The 27,895-nt window shown below is 41.3% G+C and overlaps 1 protein-coding gene across 1 annotated transcript; it reads left to right on the top strand.

Annotated features, from left to right (window-relative positions):
* Positions 1-212: 212 nt before the first annotated feature.
* Positions 213-27,774, top strand: B4GALT6 (beta-1,4-galactosyltransferase 6). Its single transcript, XM_086472631.1, has 9 exons — positions 213-327; positions 14,044-14,160; positions 14,527-14,640; positions 20,842-20,966; positions 21,484-21,600; positions 23,220-23,407; positions 25,701-25,823; positions 26,694-26,795; positions 27,627-27,774. The coding sequence occupies exons 1-9, from the start codon at positions 213-215 to the stop codon at positions 27,772-27,774; spliced, it is 1,149 nt and encodes a 382-aa protein (XP_086328757.1).
* The last annotated feature ends 121 nt before the right edge of the window (positions 27,775-27,895 follow it).

The following is a 27,895-nucleotide window of genomic DNA, read 5'->3' as shown; positions in this document are numbered from 1 at the left end:
CCGGCCCCCAAACCGCCGCCCTCCCTCCTCCTCGGGCCGCGGCGCTGCCCCCACCGGCCAGCCCCCCTCCCGGGGAGGCGGCGGGAGGGAGGGAGGGGGCCAGCGGAGCCCCCTCGTCACCTTCTCGCTGCCCGATCCATGGGAGGAGCGGGCCGCCTCCCTCTGGCTCGCCGGGATTGAGCGGAGCGGCCGGCCGCCGGCTCGGAGGGAGGATGCCACTGCTGCGGAAGGTGCTGCGGGTCTCCAATCGCTCCATGCTCGCCTTCATCTTTTTTTTCTCCTTCTCTTCCTCCTGCCTCTACTTCATCTATGTGGCCCCCGGGATCGGTGAGTCGGGAGCCGCCCCCTGCTTCGGGGTGGGTGGGTGGGTGAGGGCGGGGAGTGGGATCCGCGGCCCAACGGGCCGGGGGGGGGGGGGGGGGCAGCCGTGCGCCCCGGCCTCTCACGGCGGGCACCGGGACGGGACGGGCGTCTGGGGGGGTCGAAAGGCGAGGCCCCCCCCCCCCCCCCTCGCCATGGGGGGGTCGGGGCGGCGGTAACGTGCGTTAATGTCGCATCTTTGTTCTGTTGGTTTCTGATGCTCTAGAAGATTCATCTGCCATCGCGAGGTAGGTAAGTGCTGTTCTTGCTTCCCAGGCCGGAGAAGGGAGGCAAAAAAAAGCAGCTCACCGTGTCATCGTGTTATAAATTAACGGTAGAAACCGGGAAAGAACGGCACAACTGCCCGCTGGAGTCACCCGAGTGCGTTCGTCTCTTAATTCATTAGTAGCTGCGTTAATAATAAAGCACGTGTGAACAGCAATTGAGAACCAATTGGAATATTTTCTGTTTACTTCTGTTGGTGGGATCGCTCTTCACGGGTTGTAGTTTAACTTCCACCTCTGAAGGAACAACTTCAGAGGGGAAACCAATCATTTATTTAAGAAAAGCTACGTAAAATAACTGTGTAAGTCTGAGTCAGACAAAAAAATGTGCGGTTTTCCCAAGTTTGCTTTTCTGCTGTTTCTGGGAGACCATCAGGCTTTTTCTCACTGGATGATCCTTTCAGAACTGGTGAGCCTGACCCCTGAGCTCAGGCAACGGTGTCCTGTATGGTGCCTGTGGTGTTTCACTGTGCTGGGTGTCTGTTGGCAGCGTTTTCCTTTTTTTTTTTTTCTTCTTTCAGGTTAACGTTAACACTTTCTCCCACACTACTCCTTCCTCATCAGGTACCTAAATAGCTGTAAAACCATCTTGCTCTTCGTCCTCAGTGCTTAAAATTCCTCGTGGCAGTTATTACTACATGTCCACATTGATTTGACCACTGTGTCTGCAGGAATGGTTTCCCTGCTGACTGGTGTCTCTGCGGTTTGGCTTCCTCTTGTTCACAGTCTTCTCTCTGGCTTGTAAAGCCTTTCAGGGTGCAGTTACTACTCCCATACTTAGAGCACTTCATACGATATCGGCATGCCTGTCAATTGTGATTACAGTTCAAATAAATATAAAAAAATATTACGGGATGATGTGTCAGGGGTTGGAGTTCTTGAGTTCCTTGTCTGTCAGTGTTTCCCCGCTGAAAGGGCTGTAATTTAGTCTTGTGAGAGAATGACGCTGCTGGGGTCCATTTAAACATCGTGGTTCTGTGAGACACCAGTGCAGTGTCAGAGCAGACTTTAGTTACAAGCGGTTGGTGTATGATTTAGAAAACAAAGTGCAGTTTCCATATCGTTATTAACGTCGTACATAATATATGCAGCTGGAGTTCTACTTTGTTATTTAAACATTCCTTCTTCAATGAGTATCTTCGTAGAAGTACATCCCCTTCTTACTAAACACGGCGTATACCTTGTTAGAATCAGAGCCTGTAGTGATGAGACTTTTCTTTCCCGCCATCATCTTGCTGCTCAGCTCTTGGGGTTTACATGTCTGTTCAGTTCCCTTTGTAGCAGCAGTGAAATGAAATCAACAGTCTGGACCAAAAGTATTCCTGGGGTAGGTGGTTTGGGTCTGATCAACCTTAAGGAAAAAAAATCGTACCCAGACTGGTCTCTCTTGCTCTCTCAGCCGCCTGTAGCGCAGTTAGCGATTTCGGGCTGTGGTTTAATGGTACAAACCCTTCGGTAGTTACAGGAGTTGGTGAGATTACGGCTCTTTCTGGCTCCTGATCAATGGCGTGCTGCCCTCGCTCTGTATGCTGTTGTGAACTCATCCAGATTAAACAAAGCAAAACCCCACAACATTGGAATTATTCTTTGTGGCATGTCTTGGATCCAGTTTGAAATGCCGCCATGCTGTGCTGGTTTTACTGGGGGAGGGAACATAGAAAATGGTAAAGGAAAGGGCAATAGGAAAGTTTTACACTGGTAATCTCAGCCTGTCATCTTGCAGATGTGATGCTGATTTCCCAGGAATTTGCTGCTGGAAATGTTACTGTTTAGAATGGAGAGAAGGTCAAATAGTATCTTAAAACCACCAGGCATGCTGGCAGCGTTCTTGGGGAAAATGTTAGTTGTAAGAATGGAAGATTTGAAAAAACCCCACTAACACCTCACCCCCCCCCCCCAAGTTTATAGGCAGATGATTCATCTGATAATCCGATGCTGTATGCTCGTGCCATTTGCATATTGCGATAGAATAGAATAGAGTATTTCGGTGAGCTTGCTCTCCTTTCCACCGAGTGTGACAAAATAGGGGTATCTAAGTCAAAGGTGACTGTGTGGAGAGGAGGGGGGCTTTAAGATTGCTTATGGAGTACCTGTTAGCAGCAGCTTTTCATGAAATATATTCTGCAGTTAAGCCATAAATGGTTAGGATCTGTCACGGTTCCTGTGTACAGATATGTTTGAGTGAAGATATTTTGGTTCATCAGAACGCTTTCTTCCTCAAGAAGCTACAAGGCACAGAGTAGGAAAGTTCTAATTGTGTTGTAGGGAACTGGAGCTGCTCCCTGGCTGGTTTCTCTTCCTGATGGTCAGAGGAACTGAGAAGAGAGGGAGAAGTTGGACTCCCAAATGTTTTATGGAGCGGCAGTGTACTGGAAGGTGGGAGGGGAAAAAATAAGTGGGTTATGTAGCAGAATGGCTTCCTGAGATGTCAAAGCAGAGTGAAAATTTGAAAATTATGGGCTAAGGGAGTGGAAACCCCTCCTAGCAAGCAGTTCATAGCTTATCAAAGACAGGAGATGTCTGCACGAGTAAGCCCTTGGCACTGGGAGCTGCTGGTTTTGAATTAGTCAGTGAAGGTGGCCTGTGATTCTGAAACTTCACTGGAAGTTACAAATATCTGTGTACACTGCAGTTAGGGACTGGAGAAGCCCGCTGAGAGCAGGAATATACCAATATGTTCTTTTTCAGTGTTGTAGATAACAGCACTGATAAAAGGGACTTGAATAGTCGATGTCTGGTGCTGACAGCGATTCGGAACACGTGTTTAGGTTTGAATTTACATCATGGAAAGGATCCAAAGCTGAGGAGAATAGGACAAAGTGGCAAGGCAATGGTGACCAAGAGAGCGTTTGCTGATCTTGTTTCACTGCCGAGCCAATCTGAGTGTTGCCAGAGAATTATTTTTCCTTGCTTTTCCCATTCTCTGTCAGCATCATAACTGAAACCGCGTTGGACAACATAACTGATCTCAGAAAATGATCTCTTACTCATATCTAGGTTATTCCTTTCCGTCTGACTCAGCAGAGAACCTTTACCAGGTAGCGTGGAGGAGTACCGCGGAGCTGCCAGCGTTGTAGCCGACCGCAGTCTGACTCGGCCAGCTTGGACGTGGTGACCTTTGTAGTTCCCAGAAGAACTGGTCATGGGACAGTGCGGTGATCGGGGGAGATGCAGTCTGTCTTTGACATCGGCAACTAGAAATCCTGAACGGTGGAATGAGATTGAGGAGCTAAAAAACAGTTACTGTTCTCTGTCTTCTGCTTCTTTTCTTGAAACTTTAGTACTCCGGCAATCCCAACCAAAGGGCAGCTGGGCAGGCTGGGTGGAACTTGGAAGCATCTCCATTGGTTTTAGCTCACAATTTGGTATCAGGCTATTTCTTATTCTGTTACTAGAAATAGTTTTCCTAATAGGAAACGGTGTGTTCACTCCTTTTTGAACTTGCACAGGAATGGGGGAAAGAGCTGAAAATACTCTCAGCAAGGTGAATGGTTGCCAGTGCTTCCAGGTGCTGAGCCCCTAGTGATGGGCCCAGCCTCTGGGCTGATATTCTGTGTTCCTGGCTTCTGTCGCAGTTGTGGTATTTCTGAAGACTTGCTGTATGGTCATAGAAAAATTTAGACTGGCAGGGACCTCTGGAAGTTACCTGATCCAACCTCCAGCTGAAAGCAGATCCTTCTAGATCGGATTGCTCAGGGCCATGTCCGGTTGAGTTTTGAGTAACTCCAGGGATGGAGATTCTGCAGTCTCTCTGGGAAACCTGTTCCGGTGTCTGGCAACTGTGAGAAAGCTGTAATATGTCATTGTAATTTCCCATCTTGCACCTACTTTGCATGGACTTGTTTGCATGGCCGTGTGTCTCTTCTCTGTCTATCTCCAAGTGTTCGATTTCGTCTTCTCTATGCACTTGTACTACATAGCTGAAGACAGCAAAAGAATTCATCCTCCCCTTAGCTTTCCTACTTAAGTCTGAACAAACCCTACAAACAGTATCCTATTACTTTATGCCCCATCTTGGAAGCGTTCCTCTGGGCCTTGCTCTGGTAGCCTGATGTCTGTCTCTTACTGGGATCCCCAAACTGGACACAGTACCCCAAACACAGTTTCACAAGCTGCTGGATAGAGAGTAGTTGTTTCTATTGATCTGCTGGTAATGGTGTTGCTGATGCAGGGCAGCATCCTGTTGGCTGTGTTTGACTGGAAGTATCCTCTGATAACAGACTGATGGCTTTTGCAGGATGTGGTAGATGTTCACAGGTTTGTTTGTTGGGTTTTGTTTTTTTTTTCTGCTATCACCTTTTACTCCTTTCTAGAGAATTGTTCTCATGGGTCTCTTACAAGTTTCTTGAGTGAATGAAACTTGTCTGTCCCGTTGTTTCGTAATTTCTGCAGGGAATGCCTGTACTACAGACCTGGTTGTTGTTTGGGAGCTATTTTTGGCTGTATTCCTTTATTAAGGCTCACCCGTTATTAAATGCTTCGTTTGGAGGCAGGAGTGATTTCGTGAGCTGCAGTGGTCTTGCTCGCCTTGCAGGTTTTTCACTTCAGTTCCACAAATTACAACCAAACCCTTCGACAGAAAACATTTAGTCGGTTTTAAGGTCTTCCCTTCTTTTCTTGTGCAAAGAGGAGTATGAGGGTTACGCATTCTTCTGCTTGATCACTGATTTCCAGTATCAAAAGTTCCTTGGCATTCTGACTAATGGCTTGAGCTCATGAACTCAGGCAGTTTTGTGGGTAAGTTTTCTGCCTTATTCTGGGAGGTGCAAAGATTTTTCCATGATGTTGGCCCAGCACAGTCATTCCTAGCACCTGATGCTGAATAAATTATTGCAGTTCAGTCATTCATGACTGTCTTTCACTTTTACCAGCAGATAAGCTTTGACTAAACATGCATATTTTTTTCTGAATCAGTTGTTTTGCATCTTTATCTGACAGTTTTCCTGAAGCCCTTAGGTATATTCAGTTAGTCAGGGAACTGCCTGCATAAGATTTCATGGAGTATTCTTCTTGTGGTGTTGCTCTTAGGCAGAAAAGGGAAAAAAATACAGGCAGTTATGGTGTACAGCTCACTTCACAAGGACAAAGTGATTAGGAGACCTCATGTGAAATGAGTTTTCACTTAAGCCAGCCAGTTATTTGAATGTGGTGTTCTCATCTATTGAGGAGGAAGGCACTGTATGCCCTGGAAGCATTTATTTGAGCTGTGGTGTTTTACTGACATGGCCAGAGCTGTAACCGTTTCCACATTGGTCTGTGGTGACAGATAGCTTCCACACTGGCTTTTCGTTATAAGGCTGTTTCTACAAGTGGCCATCTCTGCTTGCTTTTCCACAGCTCTTAGCCTGTTTTGGGCAATCTTTCGTATCCAAATTATGCAGGGATTATGGGGAGCATGCAAGGATTGTGCATTGTGTGGCATCCAGTGCTGGATTCTTGTGAATGCAATGCAGAGATTGGGTTCGGAACTTTCAGTTAAAAAAGAGGCTTTTTTGCAAAGTATCCCCGATGGTCAGTTCACTTTCTTAAATTTGCAGTTGTCCTTCTTTACCTTCGCTTATTGAGTATGTATCTTTTTTTATTTAATTCTTGATGATACTTGGAACATTCCATTTACAGATACTACAGTTTTCTATTTTTCTCAATAACTAAACTCATTAAAACAAAATTCTGGAAGAATTGGCAAAGCTTAGGCTTAAAATGTCATTATAAAACAATTTAATTGTTGATGTCCAAAGTCAGCCTGCCTGGAACAGTCTTCACTGAACAAATCTCTTAATGAAATTTAATGATGTATTTTGACGTTGGAGTTGAAATTTTGCTAAAATAGTAGAAATTCAAGGAAAAATATTTACTTTCCTGATTGAATCTGCCTTGTGTGGATGAAAAAAAACAAAATAAATGTATGTAGTTGTGTTGTGGGTGATGACAGCGATGCCAGTTTTTGAATCTCTGCCGTTTCAGAATTGGCTGTTGAATTAGTTCTGACTTGCTATAGAGTCACCTGATAGCCTGAGACTGGAGGACAGAGTAGTATCGAATGTGTTAGAAATTGTACTGAACGTGGTATCATTTATCATGCTTAAAAGTATTGCTTGAGAAAGAAATTTTGATTTAAGTTTTTTTTTCTTCGCCCATAAATGGAGACTTGATCAATGACATTTCCTCTTTTACTGGTTCCAGTAAACAGTGAACTGACATTTATTCAATTCCTCGGAGGACTCATCCGTTCGGCATGCCTTTTGTGGCACTGAGTACACAGAGCTTGTCCTGGAGCATTGAAAAAACACACCACTAAAAACAATGCTGAAGCCTCTCTGGTGCAGCTGATACAGATTCATCCATCTGCACCATATGAATGATCCCTATTAGCTTCCAGAAGCGTCAGTAGTTTTTGGTATTTTCAGTAGATTGGGGTGGTCTGTATCTTTCTAAGACATTTTCCTTACAAGGAGGTATACAGATGCAGGCTTAAATGCAGTCTCACCATCCCTGTGAAATAGGATTGGATTGCTAAATTACAGATAGTGCAAAATTGATATTAAATATTCATCAACAGATCAAGTCGAAAATGAGTTTCAAGGCATACAATTTTTTGCTTCTTTTCTGGTTGTTGCATGTATTTTGAAAACAACTTCTGATCAACAATAAATCTGTAAAAATAAATAAAATCGTATGGAAGTGGAACACTTCCTATAGGATTTGTCTCTGCTTGCTGTAAATTTCGTTCTGTGAATAGGAACCACTTTACAGCAGTCTTAGGTTACTTTGGGTATCGCCCTTCGCTGCGGAGTTGTTCAATGAATCTGGACTGAAGTCACAATCTTGTAGTTGTGGAAAATATTCCTGGCTCCTGGAATCGTGACTGTGATGAGAAACAATCTTCAGCTGAGCTCTACTTACTGTATATTTGGATTAGTTTGTAGAATTTAATCTTTAACACTTTTGTGTTAATTTACCATGCATGAACTCTGCCAATAGAGTATTTATAACTCCAGTATTGCTGAGAATAATATCACATAACCTTGAGATGAGAAGAGATCCACGTGGGACTTGTTCTAGAAATGTTCCTGTGAGATGATTCCCCATTTGCAATTACTAGTGGAGGACTTTCTGTTAACCCATTCGAATCCCTGGCAGGTTTTATGGGACGTGTTCAATGTGCTTTTCAGAAGCCCTGTGAAAACAGGGGTCGCGGATGAGGACCTTCAGGGGCAGCGGTCATTTGGCAAGACCTGTTTTCTGTAAAGCTGTGTTTATTGCGTTTGAGTTTTGCAGTGTCCCTGGATTCTCTATGAAGTATCTCCTGCCTGAGCTTTTCGGTACCCCCCACCCCCAGAAAATCAATGCATAATGTGGCTACAGCTGCTCTGATGAGCATTATCTCACTTTTTAAGTATGGGGAGTGCTAACCTGTTTTGCTAATTGCTTTGCAAGTGTTCTGAGATAAGGCTTTTTTGTGTGTTTGTTTTCGGGTTTGGTTTGGGTTTTTTGGTATGATAAAAGCTGCATTTTTAAATTAAAATTGTGGTCTTCAATTCTGTTCATCTTTTCTTCTTTGTCATTTAAGAAATCATAGCTTGTAATCTAATTAATGCTTTTCTGACTGTCTTGTTAAAATAATCACAGTTCTAACTCCCTACTGTTCCTAGAATGTTAGTTATTGACCCAGCTTTAACTTCAGTTGATCTGGCGTATGCTTTACTACATCGATTACTTCTAAGTGCATGGCACATTGTTTTGGCTTTGCTTTGGTGTGTGTGTACAGCATGATAAATTGCTACATTTTGATATAAAACTGAGTTTTGTGCTTTTCCTGTGAAGCTAAGGGATGATAAACTAACGCAGTTTGTGAGAAGTGCTTTAATTTTTTGGTGTGCTGCTGGAAGAAGCTTGATTCCCTAATGGAGAGTGATCTCTGAATGAGACCTTTCTCTTTAAAAAAGGTCTAAATAGTCCTCGGGTGAATTTTTAAATGACAGGAAGCTACCTGATGTAAAACATTGAGCCATTTTAACAGATATTTGTGTATTTTAAGAATTAATGCATTCCTGCCCCGAGGGTCTTGTTTTCAGTCTAACACATAAACCTATTAATAACTAGTGAGCTACAAAAACTGGAGACAAAAATATGATCCGTCTGATATTTTTAACATCTCTGAAATACAGGATGATCCCTTTAACGCCCTAATGTGCCTTGTCAGAATGAGTTTTAAATAATGCCCTAAAACCAGGACTTTTGATGACTGACGTTTGGCTGTGTGTCCATGATTGCCAATTCAGATCGGGATCAAATGCTAGTGAAAATTCCGTGTGAATTGGGTAGGAGCTCATGCTCACACTGCGGTTGCTTTAGGTGGAACATCGAGTATAGTATTTATTCCAAGGTGTCCTGTATGGATGTGTTGGTTTATATCCTGCGCTGCACTTCCGATTTGCTTACCTTGTAAACGGCGTGACAGTCTGGGTTCTGTATGTTTCTTGAATCAGAAGTGCTGTTTCTTGCTTACTGTGGACCATGTGCAGTGAAATAAGGAGAATGTGAATAAAACTAGTTCTAGGTGGTTACGCTGTTAGGTGGTGGGTTTTTTTTGTTAAATGTGAAATTTTGCCTCCCTGGTTTGTGCGTGCGTTGCAGTGTGACAGGAGTGACGGTTGGTACAAACGCAGAAAGACAATAGTGGAAGAAAATCACAGAATAGTTGACATTGGACAGGACCTATGGAGGTCATCTGCTCCAACCCCCCTCCTCAAGCAGGGCCACCTGGAGCCAGTTGCCCAGGACTGTGTCCAGACGGCTTTGTAGTATCTCCGAGGACAGAGACTCCACAACCTCCACGGGCAACCTGTGCCAGTGCTCGGTCACCCTCGCAGTGACAAAGTGTTTCCTGATGTTCAGAAGGAGAAACTCTCCTGTGTTTCAGTTTTTGCCCGTCACTGGGCACCACCGAAAAGAGCCTGGCTCTGTCTTCTTTGCACCCTCCCTTCATACATCCATATACACCCACCCTTCACGTAAATGGATGTGATCCCCCCGAGCCTTCTCTTCTCCAGGTTGAATAGTCCCAGCTGTCTCAGCCTTTCCTCGTAGAAGAGATGCCTCAATCCCTTTGCCTTCTTCATGGCCCTTTGCTGGGCCCTCTGCAGCGTGTCCCTGAAGACGGCAGCCCTCCAGTCCTGGGAGTCATCCCACCACGTCTCTGTGAGGCTGGTAAGACTGTAGCCCTGGAACTGCCCGCAGGTCTCTAAGTCATCGTGGTTGTTCCCCGTGCTGCGTACGTCAGTACACAGGCACTTGAGGGGCACCCCAGCACGTTAAGGGTCGTAGCTGTGGCAGCATGGGTAAGGTTTGTGGAAACCAGTGCTAAGCCCAGGAAGATGACTGGTGTTAAAGTACCGGTGACAGCTGAAAAAGAGGATTGCTGCGGAATCCTCATCGAACTCCAGCCCTGACAGAGTTCTGCTGGCAGTTGTCTTCCCTCACCACGCTGGCAGAAGAGATGTGTTTCTCTGTTGCGCTTCTGGCCGCTGTGGATTACCTTGAGTGCTTTGGTGCTGTCGTGGCTGGGTGATGTGACATGTGAACTGTGCTGTTTTTCACAGGTCTTTGCCGACAAACCTGTGCCAGTAGATGAGGTTTATTTTTAGGACTAAATGAATATCTTTGGGTTTTGCCTGATGCTTTTAGCTTCTGAAGTAATTAATTGGCTACTCAAGCATCTGCTGCTTCCTAAGCAGCTGTTGAACGACAGTGGAATAGAGGGATCAGGTCTGTGCTCCTTGTAACTATGATTGCGCTGGAGACCCAGGCAGCGGGGAGAGAGACTGCACGGAAAGGAAGATGTTTCATTGTGTTTCTGTATTTGGGTAGAGCTGGACGGTGAGTTGACAAGCAGACCAGCCAGGAAGAGGAGGTGTTGGATTGGGGGAGACTACAAGAGTAGCTTGATGGAAACATGGCAAGGCTAGATCTTCATGTTAGCCAGAGCAGCTCTCGAATACTTAGGCCAAGGTGGCAGCAGACTTTGGCTGGTTTTTTAATTCTGTCTTTTCATGATGCCTGCTTTTGAGAGAACTGCCTTCCCTAGCTCTCACAAAGGTCTGGTGTATTTATTCTAATTTTTGTCCGTTTTGTCAGAAGAAGGAAGTTGGGCTTCAACAAAGGGGAGATGCAGAAGCTTTTGCAGAAAGTCTGTTTTAGCAAGGTTTATGTCTGCATTATCTGCACTACAGTAAAGTTTTTCCACTTTCTTGTGGACTTGTTTGAAGGTCTTAGTCTCAGTTCTGTACTGTATCAGTCCTGAGACTGCAACAATAACGTGTTTGAGTAGGTTTTACTGATATTCCCTGCGGTGACTTCTGGGGCAGACCTTTCGTCTTGGCCGTACCAGGAGCAATGCTGGCTGCTCAGTGACCATAATTCCCGTCACTGTGTGTAGTGAGTGACATACCTCTGTCTGACAGCTGAAGAGTTTGCGATCGATGTGAATTGGTAGCAGCCAGAAAGAAATTCCCAAGGCGGGTGGACACGTACATAGAAGAAAAAGCACTGATCCCTCTCCCGTTAAGAAAGGTGGTGTCATTCTGAAGAAGTTTGAGGGTAGGGGCTTGTGGTGGTGGTGATGACAAAGAAACAACCAGCAGCTAATGAGGTGACTTATGGGCTATCAGAAAGAGGTCTGGGCGTACGTGCCTTGGGTTTGAGAGACCTGCACAGTGTTGACAAACTGAACGTTTTGGCTGGTGCTGCACAGTGCTCACACAGCGTCGGGGCTTTTCTGTTTCCCACTCTGTCCCCACAGTGATTAGGCTGGGGGTGGGCAAGAGGTTGGGAGGGGACACAGCTGGCACAGCTGACCTGTGAGACCAAAGAGATATTCCATAACAAGGCATGTCACGCTCAGCAACAAAACTGGTGGGGTTTTTTCCCCCCAAAGTAGCTGCTGCTTGGGCACTGGCAGGGCGTTTGTCTCCTGTTGGTGAGTCTGGTTGGGTTTTTTTTTGGTTTTGTTTTTCATCACTTCTGCCCTTCTGATTCTTTCCCCCATCCCACTGTAGGGGAGTGAGCAAGCAACGGGGTGGGAGCTTACCTGCCAGCCAGGTCAACCCACCACGCCTGGTAGGTGTGAATTAAGGTTATGTTTCTATAAACCTGCTGTTCTGCAGTGTTAAAAACTCAAGTGACTTTGGCTTTTGATATCACATTAAAAAGGACAACATAGCACAATCTTACAGAGGTTATTGTTGAAATCAGTATTTACTGATTTATATTTGGAAAGAACTTCATTTTAGTGTTGGAATAAGAAGATACTGAAGAGCTGTACAGTAATACATGAGGAACAGAGAAGGGAGGATATCAAATTGAAATATGTTAAAGTTTAAAGTCAGTCATTCTCTGTTAATTAGGAAAATTTTGTCCTATTTGAAAGGCACATTTCCACTTAGTTTTGCTTTCAGGGAAGCCTTGAATTTTGAAACTGTTTGTTTGAACGTGGGTGATTGTTCTTGGAGGAACAGATCAAATGACTTTTATGTTAATTCCTAAAGGAAAAGGTTTCTTGAGTAGGTAACTTCATATATGAACTCAAGAATGGTACAGATTCCCTGAAATGTTTAAGACACCCTAAAAACCCCCAGAATTTGAATGGAAAACTACAACTGTGAGAAAATAATTGGAACCCCAAAGTGCCACTTTACAGTGAATCGGGTTAAAATTTTGAGACGTTTTTGTGCAAGTTTTCTGTGAGGAAATCTGAGCGTTATCTGTTGTCTTGGATCCAGTTGTCTTGAATCTCAGTAAGAATCGTTCTTGTTCCATCTCCTACCTCTGTCATCACGTCAAGGTTGTAGGTTTGTTGGTTTTGTTTCTGTCTTGGTGGCTGGGGGGGTGTGTTGAGACAACTTCAGGATGCTAACAGCTGAGTAACTTCCACACACGTGTAAACTCTGGTTAACTGAAACAGTTGGTCACCGTGGCCAAGAGTTTGAGAATTGTGCGCCATGCGTAGCACTTGACGTGTTCAGAGCCTCTCTTTTAAGTGATAATATACCTTGTTTTAATAAGGAGTTCTTTGAAAGCAGGGAGAGCCCCTCCATTCATTCTTTTTAAAACAAAAACATTATTGTAAGGTTTGCAAATAATATTCCTGAAAAGATGATGTTGGTATTTCTATCTCTGTGGGTGTCGGTAGTATTGTTTGCTACCGTGGTGGATTCAGTCACTGTATTTTCCTCTGGAAATGCCCCAGTCCATCATCAACAGTTCTCTGTAGCTCTGGTCTCTTTGTGTTCGGCTGTAAGGAGATACCAACCGATCTGGAGTTATTTGTGTCATGGTACTGCCGGGTCATCTGCTGAAGTGGGGTTCCTGAGATAATTTTCTAACTTTCTCTGATCCCTTTAGGACAGGTTAAGATTAATCTGTTGTTTTTCTGGTGTGTTTAGTTCTTTCTTCCACAGTCTCAAAGCATTTTTTTTTGGTTAGGTTGGTTACTAGTTACAGCGAGCCAAAAATCTGCCAGACAAGCGGGTGCTTAACATAGGTGAAGTGACAGATAATCCCGCTGATCCTCTTTGCTACCCAGAGTAAAAACTGTTCTGCAAAGGGAATTTGTCCTTCCCTTTGCATTGATTTTTGAGCTCTGTGAGCCCTGGATAGGTATTTGCATACTCAGACAGAAGTGCAGCTTCTTTTCCAACTTACTTTCTTCTGTTTAGGACAAAGAATTATCTTGAGATCAGATTTGGGGCTGAGACAGAGAAGTATTTCATGCTGTTGTTATTAGCGAGTTGCTTAATTACTCAGAATGTTGATTTACACACCCTTGATGCCTATATTAAATATTTCCCATATAATTATCAGACATTAATGCTTTGAGGTTGGCAATGGTTTGTAGCAGTTGTGTAACGAAGCAGCTGTTGCGGGTGAGTGAGCAGCAGTACATTTGACTGAAAGTTGTGTTCGCTAATGAGTAAAAAGGGGGACTGTTCTATGAGATTAAAAGATTTTCCAGACTTTTTTTTGTCCTATATTTCTATATGTAGATGGATATAGGGATGTGTCTGCATATGGAAACCTTTTCATTGATGAATTCAATTGTTTCTTGACACTATCAGGTGCTTTTTGTAAGTTAGAGAAGTGAAAATGTCATATAAAGTGTGTATGGACAATTGATAATTTTGGGGGTTTGTCTAGACCTGTGAATATGAATCCATTTTATTCTTTTGTTTTGCTGCTGTTAGGTTTCACTCTTTGTGGATCTTTGTCTCAAAGGATTAATAGTCACTAGTCATGGATTCAGACGTAGTAACAAATACTGAACACATCAGAAACGGATGTTAGAATAACTTGGAAATACCTTGTTTTAATTCAAATTCTCAATTGCTTTTTGTTTTATCAGCAAACACGTATCTCTTTATGGTGCAAGCTCGTGGTATAATGTTGAGAGAAAATGTAAAAACAATAGGACACATGATCAGATTGTACACTAACAAAAATACTACACTGAACGGCACAGGTAAGAATATTTCTTATTTAATTTCATTTTTTAAAGCATTTTATGAAGGAAAAAAACCTAGCCAAACCTTAATGGCATAGCTTGATTATGAAAACCTAGACACAAGTCCTACTTCTCTAACTGGAGCGAAGCCCAAATAGTTACTCTTTATCAGTTCACTTTAGTAGGAAATGTTTGTCATAGATGGAACAAAGATATCTTAGTTTAATTACTGCTCTTTTAGTGCAGTAAAATGTTGAGGGTTTTTTTTAATCATGCTGCTAGGAATTTGTTGCTTACCAAGTTAATGCTTTCACCTGCATGATGATATGTTGTAAATTCAGTGGATAACATAGGTTTTTACAAAATTCAATTCCTCTTTTGAAGATTATCCAGAAGGAAACAATTCTAGTGACTGTGTTGCTCAAACAACAATGTATCTTCCAGAAAACTTCACTTACTCCCCTTACCAGGCTTGTCCAGAGAAGCTGCCTTACATGCGTAAGTTTTAAACTGACCTTAATGTTTGTCTGGTAAATTGGATTGTACTTAAACCAAAATACAATTATTTTAATATAAAATATAATTGTAAGTATATAGCAGAAAGTAATGAATATTATGATTTTATTTACGAATCATTTTACTTTATACAAATTAAATGTTTTTATTAATGTGTAGAAATACTTTAACTTTATAAAAAGTACCCATTCAGGGTTGCATATTTTGAGGAATAGTTAAAAATTTCCTTTTTGGAAGTGGTGTTACGAATACAAAGATTCGTGAGTCAGAAACTAGTTCTCCGATCTTCATCAGCTAATCACAGTTACCTCAATATACAAGAAACAGAACGAGATGGTGTAGTGAAGTGAGATGTGATGGAGGTAAGAAAGTGCTAAAGCCCTGTCGTCATGAGGAAGCAGTGCTTACATAACAAGTGAAAAATTCTCATCCTCAGGCAATTTTAAATTTAAACTTTCGAACCCAGGTGTTTAAGATCCCAGGTTATTAAACAGAGCTCGGTTAGGTAACCCTAGCTTTATTTGTCTTTAACCCTAGAATCTAAGCTTCTCATTATTTTGTTTGAAAGTGTTTAGTCGCAGGGGAGCATCGTGCAGAAATAAGAAACTGAGCTGAGTACTTTGGCACCGTTCCTGTTTCGGTTTTCTGGGTTTTTCTAAGACCTGTGGTATCACAGCTGTCCTAGGGAGCAGCATCACAGCGTAGGAGGTCTTGTAAGCAGGTGTTGCACAGTTAAAGCAGTTACAGAAACTCAGATTGCAAGAGTTCCTCGATGTAATTCAGGGTCCTTAGCCTGGTTTAATAAAGTGGCTGAAAGGCTGTTAGCATGACTTTTTTTTATCTTCTTTCTGTAGACAAAGTGTAGCTTTGTTAGGGAATAATCTTTAAAAATCTTGTTTAGAACTGTACATTTTCATGTGATTTCCCCTTTCCGGCAAACTTGCCGTTGTTCAGATTCAGACAGAATTCTGGGCACTGCTTGCTCTCCTCCAGCTTGTAGAGAAAGAAATCCTTACGGAGCCAGAAGTGTTAGGTAGGAAACCAGTTCTGATAATTAAAAAGAAAGAGGCAAATCACTCCTGATGGTGACTGCTTTACCTCGACCTTCACCACTGATCGCTTGCTATCAGGTAGTTCTTATATTTAACCTTTATAAAATTGCAGTGCTTTGGCTATAACAGAGTTCCTTCTTAGAAACCACTATTGAGTTTTCAGCTCTTTTCTCTGTGGTAGGAATTGTTGTTACATTATCAGTTGCCGTAGGAAGCAAGGGATGATTAAGTAGTTTATTTGCGCTCTGCGTTTGGAAGAAATCATAACTTTAGTCAGTAATCCGTGGAATTACTTCAGTTCTGGTAAATGTTTTGTAGACAGGCTTAGTATTTTTGAGTGAAGAGCTAATAGTAGCATTAGTATAGATCTCAAAGCTAATTTGTTAAATTGAAATGTCTCATTTGGTGTCAGAATGTACCAACTAGAGAAGAAGAATCAACAGCTCTCTGTAAATAAGTGTAAACAAGTGACTGTTTATTAGTATTTGGCAGTATCTGTTATGCTAACGTGTTTATTTTACTTGCTGTATTTAAAATCAAATGAGTAAACTACTAATTTGTGAGAGAGAAAATTTGAAATAGTTTCTGAAGGTATTTGTGGTGCCTTCCAAAATTCTAACCTCTTGTCTTCTAGGCTAACGGCTGACTTAAGCTGTAGGCTGTCATTCAACGTGAGCAAGTAATTAAATATTTAATACAGCAGTTCAGGTCCATATCATGCCGAACAGTGTTGCTCACAGCCGAACTGAAATGTTGATCATTTTTTCTTCAAAGGAAAACAGTGGGTTTTATTAGGCTAATCTGGATTCCATTGTAACTTATTTTTTAATCTCGATAGGGAAGTTTATCCGGTGGAGAGTACAGTAACAGTGCTTGTTATCTGTGTTTCTCTTCAACGCTTTCAAATTCTAAACTTTGTCTCTTACACTGTACATATACAGAGACAGAGCCGAAAGTGCAAATCAGTTGCTGTTGCTTATGAATTAAATCATGTAGAAAACTGTCTTAAGCTAAGTAGCAATTAGCCATGGTGTGATAATATCCTTATTTCAACCTCTTTCCCTCCAGAAATAGGGTTTGACTTTCAAAATCGTGTGGATGTTTTTTTCTATAATACCACATTGTAAATAGATAAAACTAAATTATTCCAATAGCACATGTTTTAACTACTTTGGGAAATACATAGTTAAAAATAAAAAGTTAAAAAAAAAGTCAACTCTGGATAATCAGAGGAGCAAGAATGATGCTGATGCTGACTGAAAAATGCATATAAATTAGTATTTTTAATGAACCTCTCCAGGGATCTGGCGGCTGAATTCTGCCAGATTAGTTGGTTCAAAACTGTATTGACTTCTGCTGCCTGTGCTGCTTGGGTATGGTCTGCTGCCCAGGGGTGGAGGGATGGGGCAAGTCAGAAGGTACCAAGGCCCCTTAGTAGGTCAGCCTGCTTACAGCACGTTGCCTGCAGTCCCTGGTGGGGACTTGGTCGCCCTGATGGGTATTTAGAGTGGCCAGAGTAGGGCTGCGTTCTGCTCTGCCGCCCTTGCTGTGAACCTCGTTGGCTATAGGTAACTCTACCAGAGTTTGTCTATAGGTCTCCTTACTGCTGCTCTCTTTGCCATCTTTGTGCTTATTCTGTCCTGCTTAATTTAATAGGGAAATCATAATTTTAATAGGAAATAATTCGCTGGGTGAGTTACTGTTCATCAGAGGGATGTATGTCTTGCCCTTTGGTTTTCATGTCTACCTTTTTAATCACAATCTCTGTATTTAATCTAAATAATTCTTCTCTGAAGATTGTTTAATGCAATGGAATGTTGTCGGTGGTCCTGAGATAGCCAGGGGAAAAAAATCTGCTTGAATCACGTATATTTTGACCTGCTTAATAGCCTACGGTTACTGCAGAAGTAAACTGCTCTTCTTTACATCAACCTGCCAAATTTGTATCGTGAAAGGGATGTGGTAAAATCATGTTTTGTCCCGAGTTCATATGCTCTTAAAAAAGGATCAACCAGTGCCTTTTGTGTGTGACGCAGTCTTTCAGGTTATACCCCCCTGGCTGAGCGCTGGTTCGTAAGCAAGACACTTCTCAGTACAAAAGAGTCTTTAGTCAGCGTAATTTTAATACTGACTTGAGAGGTAAGTGGAAAGCAGATCAGTTTTTTTCAGTTGTATGAAACAAACCCCCCACATCAAGAATTTTTAAGCAATCTGCCCGGATCATTTCATGGTTGGTCTAAGAACTGGCTCTTAGTGAGACGTAAGAAATGTCCAGATCTTCTAGCTTGATCACCTCAGTATGCTGGGGTTGAATGCACCTGAACCATTTAAAAGAGATATTAGAAAAATCTGTTTTGTATTTTAAAAAAAAAAATCATAAAAGCAATCAGTGGAGGAAGTTCTACTGTCTCCAGAAGCAGTGTATTCTAGTATTCCATCGACTCAGTAGTTAAGCTTTTCCTGATTCTCACCCTGCATTCACTTCTTTCTTTTATTTTTTTCCTCCCCCCTCCTGCAAGTTGGTCATATTTCTCCTTGCCCTTCTTGATGCATGGAAAAAAAGTTTACCGTCTGTGTACCGAATTATTCAGTCTTGGAAAAGAGTTGTCGTTTTGTCACTCTCTTCCTTTGTAGCTAAACCAGTCCTTTCAGCCTTTCTACGCTGCACGGTTTCTAAAGCTCTTGTCATTCTTGATTTTTGTGCTGTAGACTTTCTCCAGTTGGATTTCCTTTTGAGGCATTGTATCTGGCTAAAACCCTGGCTACAAAACAAACTAGTAATTACCTTGTCTTCTAAATAACAGTGGTTAATGTATTCCAGAATGAGTTTTGCCATTTTTGTGCAGTTGCATTACAGTTTATTGTCCCGTATTAATAGGCAATCCATTATAAACCATCAAAATATCTTTCTGTGCACGGCAGCATAGGCAGGTATGTCCTGTTTTGTGAGTGTGTGCTTCATTTCTCCTTCAACCACCCATCCTTTTGTTGGTGTTTGGTTTTTTTTTGAATTTCACTCTATTGATTTCAGTATGTATCTGATTTGTTGAAATTACTTTATTTTCTGATTCAGTTCTTCAAAATGCTTTCTGCTTCCTCGGCTTCCTTTTTTGTGGGCTCTATAAACGTGTTTTGTGCAGTGTGAAGGGGTGAATGCTAAGCCAGGTATTTACTGAGCTGCTTCTCCTGCCCCACACCAGGGACAGGGAAATGCTGCTGATCTCTCCTGGCCCATCTGCTCTGTACTTTTGGCAGTACCGATATTTCAGGGGTTACTATAGCTGCATTTTAAACGGTCCGGAGGGAATTTTGTCATGTCCCATCAAGTCAGAAGCACCTGCCTCATGTAAATACTGTTTTACCATTCTTTCTATTTTTTTTTATTTTTTTTTTTAATTTAAAGTCTGTGGGCATCTTAATCGCCTCTCAGCTTTTCTCAGGAGTCTAAGGCACCTGAGTCCTTTGCGTCATGTGTTGTTTGCTTCCTTTTCTGGTATAGTAATTGACTTTTATTTATCTTTATTTTCCCATTAGGTTCTATAAATAAACTGGAAGGCTCTTGTTGCTTCTCTGCCTCTTGGTAGTTGAAATTGATTTGGTGATTTATTTATTTTTTTAAAATTTAGTTTGTGCGTGTTTCTACTGTATAAACTGGTCTTCTGTTGATTGCCCTTGTTTCTACTTTCTGTAAGATTTCTTTTTCAGGTTATCGAAGAGTTTCAGATACAACTATAATGATCATCAGCTGTTTTTTTTAAAAAAATATTTTTATTTAAAGCTCTGTAAGATTAACTTGTCCTGGTGTATATTTATGCAGTCTTTTTTTAGGCAACTACCAAGTTTCCTTTCTCTTCTAAAATAAATAAATAAATGTGGATTTGTTTAAATCTGCGCTTAAAAGATCATCTTGTGCTGTTCCTGATCCTTTTTTTCCTATCATTCTCCTTTTTTAAAGTTACCATCTGTATTTCCAAGTAGTTCTACATTTAATCATATCCAAACCCAAACTAGCTCTTGCAGCGTCTTCTGCTTTCTTCTGAAAGCAACAGTTATTCCTGGTATGCTCCAAAAATTTCGATCTTTCCGAAAGATCTAGCTAGGTAGTCAGTTCAGTGTTACAACATGCAGTGATCTTTTGGGTATGAGCACAGGGGAGAAAAGGGGAGTGATTTCTTTCGTTGACTTTAGAATTCCAACCCTTACCAAAAGGCTTAAATTTTTAGACAAAAATAAGTAGAATATTTTATGGTGGCTCTCAGATAGTTATTGCAAGATTTTTATTGTATGATCCAGCGTAGTAGTTGCTGAAGAACAACTTGAACTCCTGGTTAATGACTGTTACACTAATGTTCTCCCCAGATTTGCTTGATTCCTTCTACTGCTGCTTTTGGGGCTATTTGCTATGAATCTTTATTTCCAGTTTTGAAATTTATACACATGCATAAGCTAGTGTCTGTCAACTTTTAACAGTCATCTAAGCGTAAATATTTCCTCACAATAAGTACTAACTTGATTTTTTTGCTACCATATTGTGGTCTTAATTCACTGTCTTAGTGAATTCCACTCTCCTCAGTAGCGAATGCTTTTCCTGTTGGGCTAGTTAGTGCTATCAGTGGGAATTCTCAAATCCAGCTGCTTGATGCAGACAGTGGTGAATTAGTGGGTGAAGGCTGCACATGAAATGCGTGTAATTAGCTTCAATTATCCTTAAAACTGAGAAAGTTTGAGTGCAGTGATGATGCGTTTTCTTTTTTCGTGGAAGTGCAGGTAGGAAGACACCCAGAATTTGAATATCAGCTCAGTGGTGCAGATGATGTGGAATTGTTGACAGTGGTACTTGAAAGATGATTTTTCTAGAATAGAGTCAGAATTCAAGTTACTTTGTATGTTCTGTGTCCTTTGAAATGAGTATTTTGCTCGTAGGATTTACTGAAGGAATGTTTATATTGGGAAATACTGAAATTCATTCTGTAAAAACTGAATATTAAGAGGTCAGTATAAATTATTTCTTTCTTATCTGTAGGTAGTATAACAAATTTCTGATGCTATTTGTCTATGATATACCTGTTAGCGTTAGATCTGTTGTCTTAATTGAAATTAATAAATATTTTTTTTTTTCCCCTCTGTTTAGGAGGCCTTATTGATGTCAATATGAGTGAAATTAGTTTTGATGAAATTCAGCAACTGTTTTCAAAAGATTTAGACATTAAACCAGGAGGACACTGGAAACCAAAAGACTGTAAGCCACGGTGGAAGGTGAGATGCTGCTTTTCTGTCATTTTGGTTTTTTCCTGTTGGTGTATAAGAGTAGCTTCCATTGCAGTCAGTCTTTTACTGCTACATATTGTATATAATATGTAGTATGTTACTGTGTATGTGTTATGCTATCTGTGCTCAAGAAGAGACTAAAGCTTGCAGAAAAACTTGAAATAGATTGTCAGTAACTTCTAAAGGTTCATTAACTGTTGTTACTAAACATTTTATCATGTGGATGCAAACTTGTCCTGTGTGTATGTTGCTTAAAGTATAATTAGAAGCAAGTGAACATAAAAGGAAAATCTTACTTATATTTCACTCGATTTTTTTTTTTTTTTTCTTTTTTTAATTGTTTGAGCAAAATTCCAACACACTTCCCTAGCAGGAATGAAAGTGTAAAACACTGAGCCAATTTAAGTGTGAAAGTTGGAAAACCTACGTAAGCTTGATCTGTATTGAAACGTTAACATTTTAAAATGCTAGTATAATAGCTTAATATATATATAATTTTTTGAAGGTGGCGATCCTTATTCCTTTTCGGAACCGCCATGAGCATCTTCCAATCTTTTTCCGTCATCTGATACCTATGTTGCAGAAGCAGCGGCTGGAATTTGCCTTCTATGTTGTTGAACAGGTAACAACATTTGCTTGGAAAGTGAGTCTTCAGCATTCCTTACTAAAGGGAATTTGATATTCTTGCCAAGATTTGGATGAATCAAGAGTTTAAAATTTGTTACTCCTCTGTTCTAATCCTTTGAATGAAGAAGGAAAGTTCGGCTCCACGGCCCAGTTTAAGCAGTGGCCAGATACATGTTGCTTTTGTTCAAATATGGGCTGGTATATAGGTGACAACGTGGCCTCTTTGTAAGTTTTCAAGGACAAAAAAAATGGGGCCACATCTGGCGGGTGACCGGTCACCAGTGGTGTTCCTCAGGGCTCGATTCTAGGGCCAGTTCTGTTCGAGACATTTATGAGCGACCTGGATGCAGCAAGTTTGCTGATGATCCCAAACTGGGAGGTGGTGTTGACTCCATTGAGGCAAGGGATGCCTTGCAGAGGGGTGTGGATAGGTTGGAGCGTTGGGCTATGATTAATGGGATGAGATTTAACAAATCAAAATGCCAGATTCTGCATCCAGGGTGGAGTAAAGCTTGGCACAAGTGTGAAAGGAGAGAGGAGCGGCGGGAGAGCAGCCCTGCAGAAAGGGCCCGGGGGGTGCTGGTTGACAGCAGGCTCAGCAGGAGCCAGCAGTGGGCCCTGGCAGCCAAGAGGGCAGCCCCCATCCTGGGGAGCACCAAACACGGCATGACCAGCCGGCCAAAAGAGGTGATGATCCCGCTGTCGTTGTCCCGAGGCGTTGGTGCGGCCTCCCCTTGAGTGCTGAGCGCGGTCCTGGGGCCTGCGGTTCAAGAAGGATGTGAAGGTCCTTGAATGGTTCAGAGGAAAGCAGCAAAGCTGGTGAAAGGGCTTGAAGGAATGTCCTGTGAGGAGCGGCTGAGGACTCTGGGTTTGTCCAGTTTGGAGAAAAGGGGGCTGAGGGGTGACCTCACTGCTCTCCGCAGCTTCCCGAGAAGGAGACGTGGGGAGGGAGGTGCTGAGCTCTTCTCACTGGGATCCAGTGACAGGACACGTGGAAATGGTCCAGAGCTGCGCCAGAGGAGGTTCAGACTGGACATCAGGAAGCATTTCTTTACCAAGAGGGTGGTCAAACCCTGGAAGAGGCTTCCTGGAGAGGTGGTTGATGTCCCAAGGCTGTCAGCATTTGAGGCATTTGGACAATGTCCTTAATAACAAGCTTCAACTTTTGGTCAACCCTGGAGTGGTCAGGCAGGTGGACTGGATGATCTTTGTAGGTCCCTTCCAACTGAAATACTCCGTTCTACTCTAGTTGTCTGTTTTAACAAGAAACAGAACGTAATGGTTCTCACTTGGTTTGCATCGGTGCTTCTTTAGCTCATAACGTCATGCTGGATTAATCCAAACCACCCACGTTTTGATACGTCACAGTTACTAGTGCTATAAGTTCTAGTGCTGTTAAGTTTGGTGCAAGAGGGGAGAACATCTAGACTTTTTAGATCCTGATGAAGTACAGTTGATTCTGTTGGTGCTAAGCGGAGCTCTGCTGAGCTAGAGAAATAAGAGGCATCTTGGTCAGTGCTTTTGGTTTGTGTGGTAGAGGAGGCATTTCTCAGAGTGTTGAAATTTTGTCTCTCCTTGATTCATTACAACGTCTCCTTTGTCTTCTGGTTGAAGACAGGTACACAACCTTTTAATCGTGCAATGCTCTTTAACGTTGGCTTCAAAGAGGCTATGAAGGATGCTGCCTGGGACTGCATAATATTTCATGATGTGGATCACTTACCTGAAAATGACCGGAATTATTATGGATGTGGAGAAATGCCACGCCATTTTGCAGCAAAGCTGGATAAGTACATGTACATGTAAGTAATTAGCTTAATTCACACTGTTTCTTAGAGACCCAGAAACTTTCTTAAAGCGTGTATGAAGTTTGTGACAGTAGAGTGAAACCAATAAAACAGCCTCCTGCCGTGCTACTTACGTCAATAAGTATCTAGTTATTAAAAGGAAGATTTAAGTTTAGTGCATACATTTGATGTGTTGCTAATTTGATGATATTATTTATAATTTTCAGGGTTGAACTTGTTGCAATCAGGTGAAAATATGGCGATGTTAGTCAAGGGGGAAAAGCTTACCTTGCTTATTAGAAATATATCTGGCTACAGAGGCCTTTGCAGTGGCTGTTAACAAAGATAAGCAGGAAATCTGCAGCAAAATACCGCGGGGAAAAATGTCTTCCTTAATTTTCTTGTAAATGTATTGTTTATTCTTTGTGCTGCTTTTTGAACAGAAGATGTTCTGACTGCTAGACCATTTCGTGTCTTGTGTTCAGTCTCTGTTGACCTTTGAATGTAGTGGGTCCTGCAGTTTTGTTACCTCCTCTCCTTCTGCCACTTTACACTAAGGATGTTTCACCTGCTTTTGAACACTCTGCTGTCTCACTGCACTCTTCACACAAAGCTGTAGCTTATTGCTTGCTCCATCGTACGTATTTGCCATCCTGAGGTTTTATTTGTGAAGCTGATCAACTAGAGAACCTGGTCAACCTGACAGATCACAAGTAATGCGCTGAAAACATAACTCCGTGTTTGGACTTCAGGTTGTCAGCCAATTAGCCGTCAAACCTTTAAATATTTCGTAGGTATTTAAAAATATATAAATGAACACATAAATGTGTAAGAGATTTCATCTATCTTTATGTGTATTTATAAAATACTTTATATATATAATTTATAAAATGTATAAAATGACTAGATACAGATATTTACTAATATATGTTTCTGAAATAGATAAAAGTAGATATAAATACGTATTATAAACTATAAAAATAAATATATTTTTATCTATATATACAAAAAAGAGCACGGGTACCACACACAGTGCATACATATGAATAGAAACCTCAAACAGTTCCAGAAACTGCCATACCCCTGTTGTTTTTAACTGTGGTTGGTGGGTTGGTTTTGGGTTGTTGGTGGGTTTTGTTGGTTGTCTTTTGGGGGGAGGTGTTTGGGATTTTGTTGTGGGGTTTTTCGTTTTTAGAACACCTGTTATTTCAGTTCGATGTTGAAAGGGATATATAGTAACAACCTTCCCCGAGAGCTGTTAAGATTTGGTTGAATCCTGTGTTTCCACAGAGATCAGAAATTACGTGACTGTGTATTTCTTTTTCTTTCCCCTTGCATTCTGGAGTTATTTGTCCTTCAGTGTGGCAATTGTGCCCTAAGCAATGGTAAATTTTTTTGTAGTTAGTCCTAACTCCTTGAAGGTTCCAGATTTGGGAGCATCTCCTGAGAAATATGTTTTATTACTTTTATTTGATGAAATTGTGTGCTGTTTCTGAGAGAGGAACACCTTTTCTGTAGCAGTTCTGGGTTAAGTCGGTATTGATGGAAGTAAATATAGAAACGTAAATTTTTTTTTTTTTTTTTTTTTTTTTTAGATTGACAAAGTGTTTTGAAAACTGGAAATCATATTGTCTGAGCTTTAGTATGCTCTTATATAGCTATAGTGGCTGTTCGTGTTGGCCAACTGCTTATTACTTAATAATATCTTAGTAATTACTGTGTGCTTACTGACAAAAAAGCCTATAGATCCTTTTGAGTCAGAAGTTTAGCTTCTGAAAACTGGGAAATTGTTTTTTAGATAAGGGTGTATTTCACTGTGGTTGAACACGTGCTGTGAAACTGTTCCTCTCAAGTTTTAACAGTTCTGTAGAACACAGTTATGGTTCAAAATGACTGAATTGAAGCATTACTAGTTTGTAATTTTTTCAGTTGACTAAAGAGAGGTTTTTTCAGTGGAATAGTGTCAAGATAAAACAGTTTGAGGGCTTCACTTAACTCTTCAGCTATGGGTCTAAATAAGCCATCTGAAATAAGTGATGGACTTTTGTTTCATGTGGTGATACTAATTTCAGCTACAGCTTGAGCACCTTTTCTGCAAATCGGACAGCACTGCCGGATTTTGTTCAACTTCCGTATGTGTGACTTAGCGGCAGCGATTTGTGAACCAGTTTCCCTTCGTGAAACACGTTCAGGGTCTGTTCATGCCCCTTAGTTTGGGGTTCTTGGCTTTTTTTGAAAGGTAGTGTTCAAAGAGAGGGCTCCCCATCTGAGTTCAGCTGATAATTCAGGATTTGTCTTTTGGTTTCAGTCTTCCCTACAACGAGTTCTTTGGCGGTGTGAGTGGCCTGACAGTGGAACAGTTCAAGAAGATCAATGGGTTTCCAAATGCCTTTTGGGGATGGGGTGGAGAAGACGATGATCTTTGGAACAGGTGAGCAGTCAGTGCTTATGTCTTTCTCCTTGTCCTGTGGTATCCCCCCTTTGAGAGCAATTAGGGAGTTGGTTTTTTGTCAGTTGTTACCTTTATTTGATTTGTTTTTAAATGAACAAATTCCAACATTTCTAAAGAGTTCATGTTTGAGGGAATAAATATTGATGTTCTTTTCTCTTGGCCTGGGGACAGTTAACAGCCTTTGAAGAGAGAAGTCTTCTAACAAATAACAGATATTACAACAGGTGACAGCGTTAAGCATATTTAGTCTCATTCCTTCTAGTCTGTGCGTTGCTTTTTGATTCTAATTTACCTCTCTCTTGCTGCTGAGCGTTACTGAATGCCACCCCACAGACTTGTAGAGTAAGCGTGAGTTTAAGTCTCTTTCGTACCTTAGGAGCAGTATTTGAGAGGTAGGTTAGTTTGTGACTGCATTGGTACTCACAAATTGGACCACGGACAACAGTCTCACTGTATTCTACCTGCTCACGGTAAACAAGTGTAAAATATTCCAGTTGAGCTGGAGACAAAGCGTCTGCATGAGTTTATACAGAGAGAGGTGTTTTAAAGGGAGAGTTGTGTGTGTTTTCATTCTTTTTTTCGTACTATTTTCGTATTTTTATGCTGTTGTGCTTTTTAAGAGCGAAGCAGGAAATACTAAACATGAAATTATTATTATTATTTCACGCTTCATTGGTTTTGCCAGATTTTTTGGTTGTTGGGTGAGGAGTGTTTAGGGTTTTTTAGGGAGAGAATGTCAGTGAACGCAAAGACCTGGCTTATAAGCTTTGATGCATGTTTTTCACTTTAGCTGTAACTAGTAAAACCATCTTTTTAATACTTTTCAACTGTTTCTGTGTTACCCTGCAGGGTTCACTATGCTGGATTCAATGTAACCAGACCAGAGGGGGATTTAGGGAAGTACAAATCCATTCCTCATCATCACAGGGGTGAAGTCCAGTTTTTAGGACGGTAAGAAAACCAGGGAACCGTTCAAATACTAGAGCTGAGGATGTAAAATGATTTCTTACACACCTACAACTAAGCAGTCAGTGCTTATCAGTGTTATTTCCTCTTTAGTGCTAAACTTTGTGTTTTCTCAAACACATGAAGTTCGGTGCTCAGGTATTTCTTGTTTAACCATGAGAGAGACTGAGTTGGTGTGTCAGAAGATATTCTCATCATAATCTTTGGTGCAGAATGTTATTGTTCCTTAATAGTTCGGGCATTAGTGCTGGCAGGGCTCCATTAGTTGGTTAATTTGGATATTTTGCAGAAGGAAGCAGTACAGCTAGGGAAAGTGGCTCCTGCATGGAAACAGGCTTGAAAACTCCTCAAGGATTGATTGATTTCTTGTCTGAGACACAGGTCTGAGACAGGAGCCTCAAGAATGAAATGAGAAACAATTCAGACATTTAAATGTATAATGATGAACAGTGAAGGTTCCTAGATCTTCTCCGAGCTCTATAGTCGAGTTTTATAGGAAAAGAACGTGAAGAAATTAAATGTTCTTTAAAAATCAGTTTAGTTTGGGACCATAAAAAGCATACACGTTAAATGTCTTCTTTGTTATTTAGTCTTAATGTTAACTTGTATATGTGGACATTAAATCTAAGCGTATTAAAAAGCAGAAAGTGGCTTGCTTAGGTAGGTAATTTGGTAATTTCAAAGGGCTGAGAGGTAGTTTCAGAATTTAAAGTGTGTTTCAAAATGAAACGACTGTTTACAGTATCATGTCTAACATCAATTGAATTATTTCTTGCAAACCTTTCTCGTGTTTTCTTCTTCCAACTCCCTCTGCAGATATAAACTTCTGAGGTATTCCAGAGAACGTCAGTATATTGATGGGTTGAACAATTTAAAATATACTCCTAAAATACTTGTCGGTAGATTGTATAAAAATATAACTGTTAATCTCATACCAGAACTTGCTCCTGTTAGAGACTATTGACGGAGGTGGAACGACAAGCTACCCTACCAGAACAAACTTTTAACACTGGAAGCTACTAACAGACACTGTAAAGCAAAACAAAACCAACAAACAGCAGCTTAGAATTAGAGATCTTTGACCA

This window comes from Leptosomus discolor, chromosome 13 (assembly GCF_034619465.1).
Source record: "Leptosomus discolor isolate bLepDis1 chromosome 13, bLepDis1.hap2, whole genome shotgun sequence".
NCBI lineage: Eukaryota > Metazoa > Chordata > Aves > Leptosomiformes > Leptosomidae > Leptosomus > Leptosomus discolor.
The sequence above is the reverse complement of the archived record's forward strand: the minus strand, read 5'-3'. Positions and strand labels throughout refer to the sequence as shown.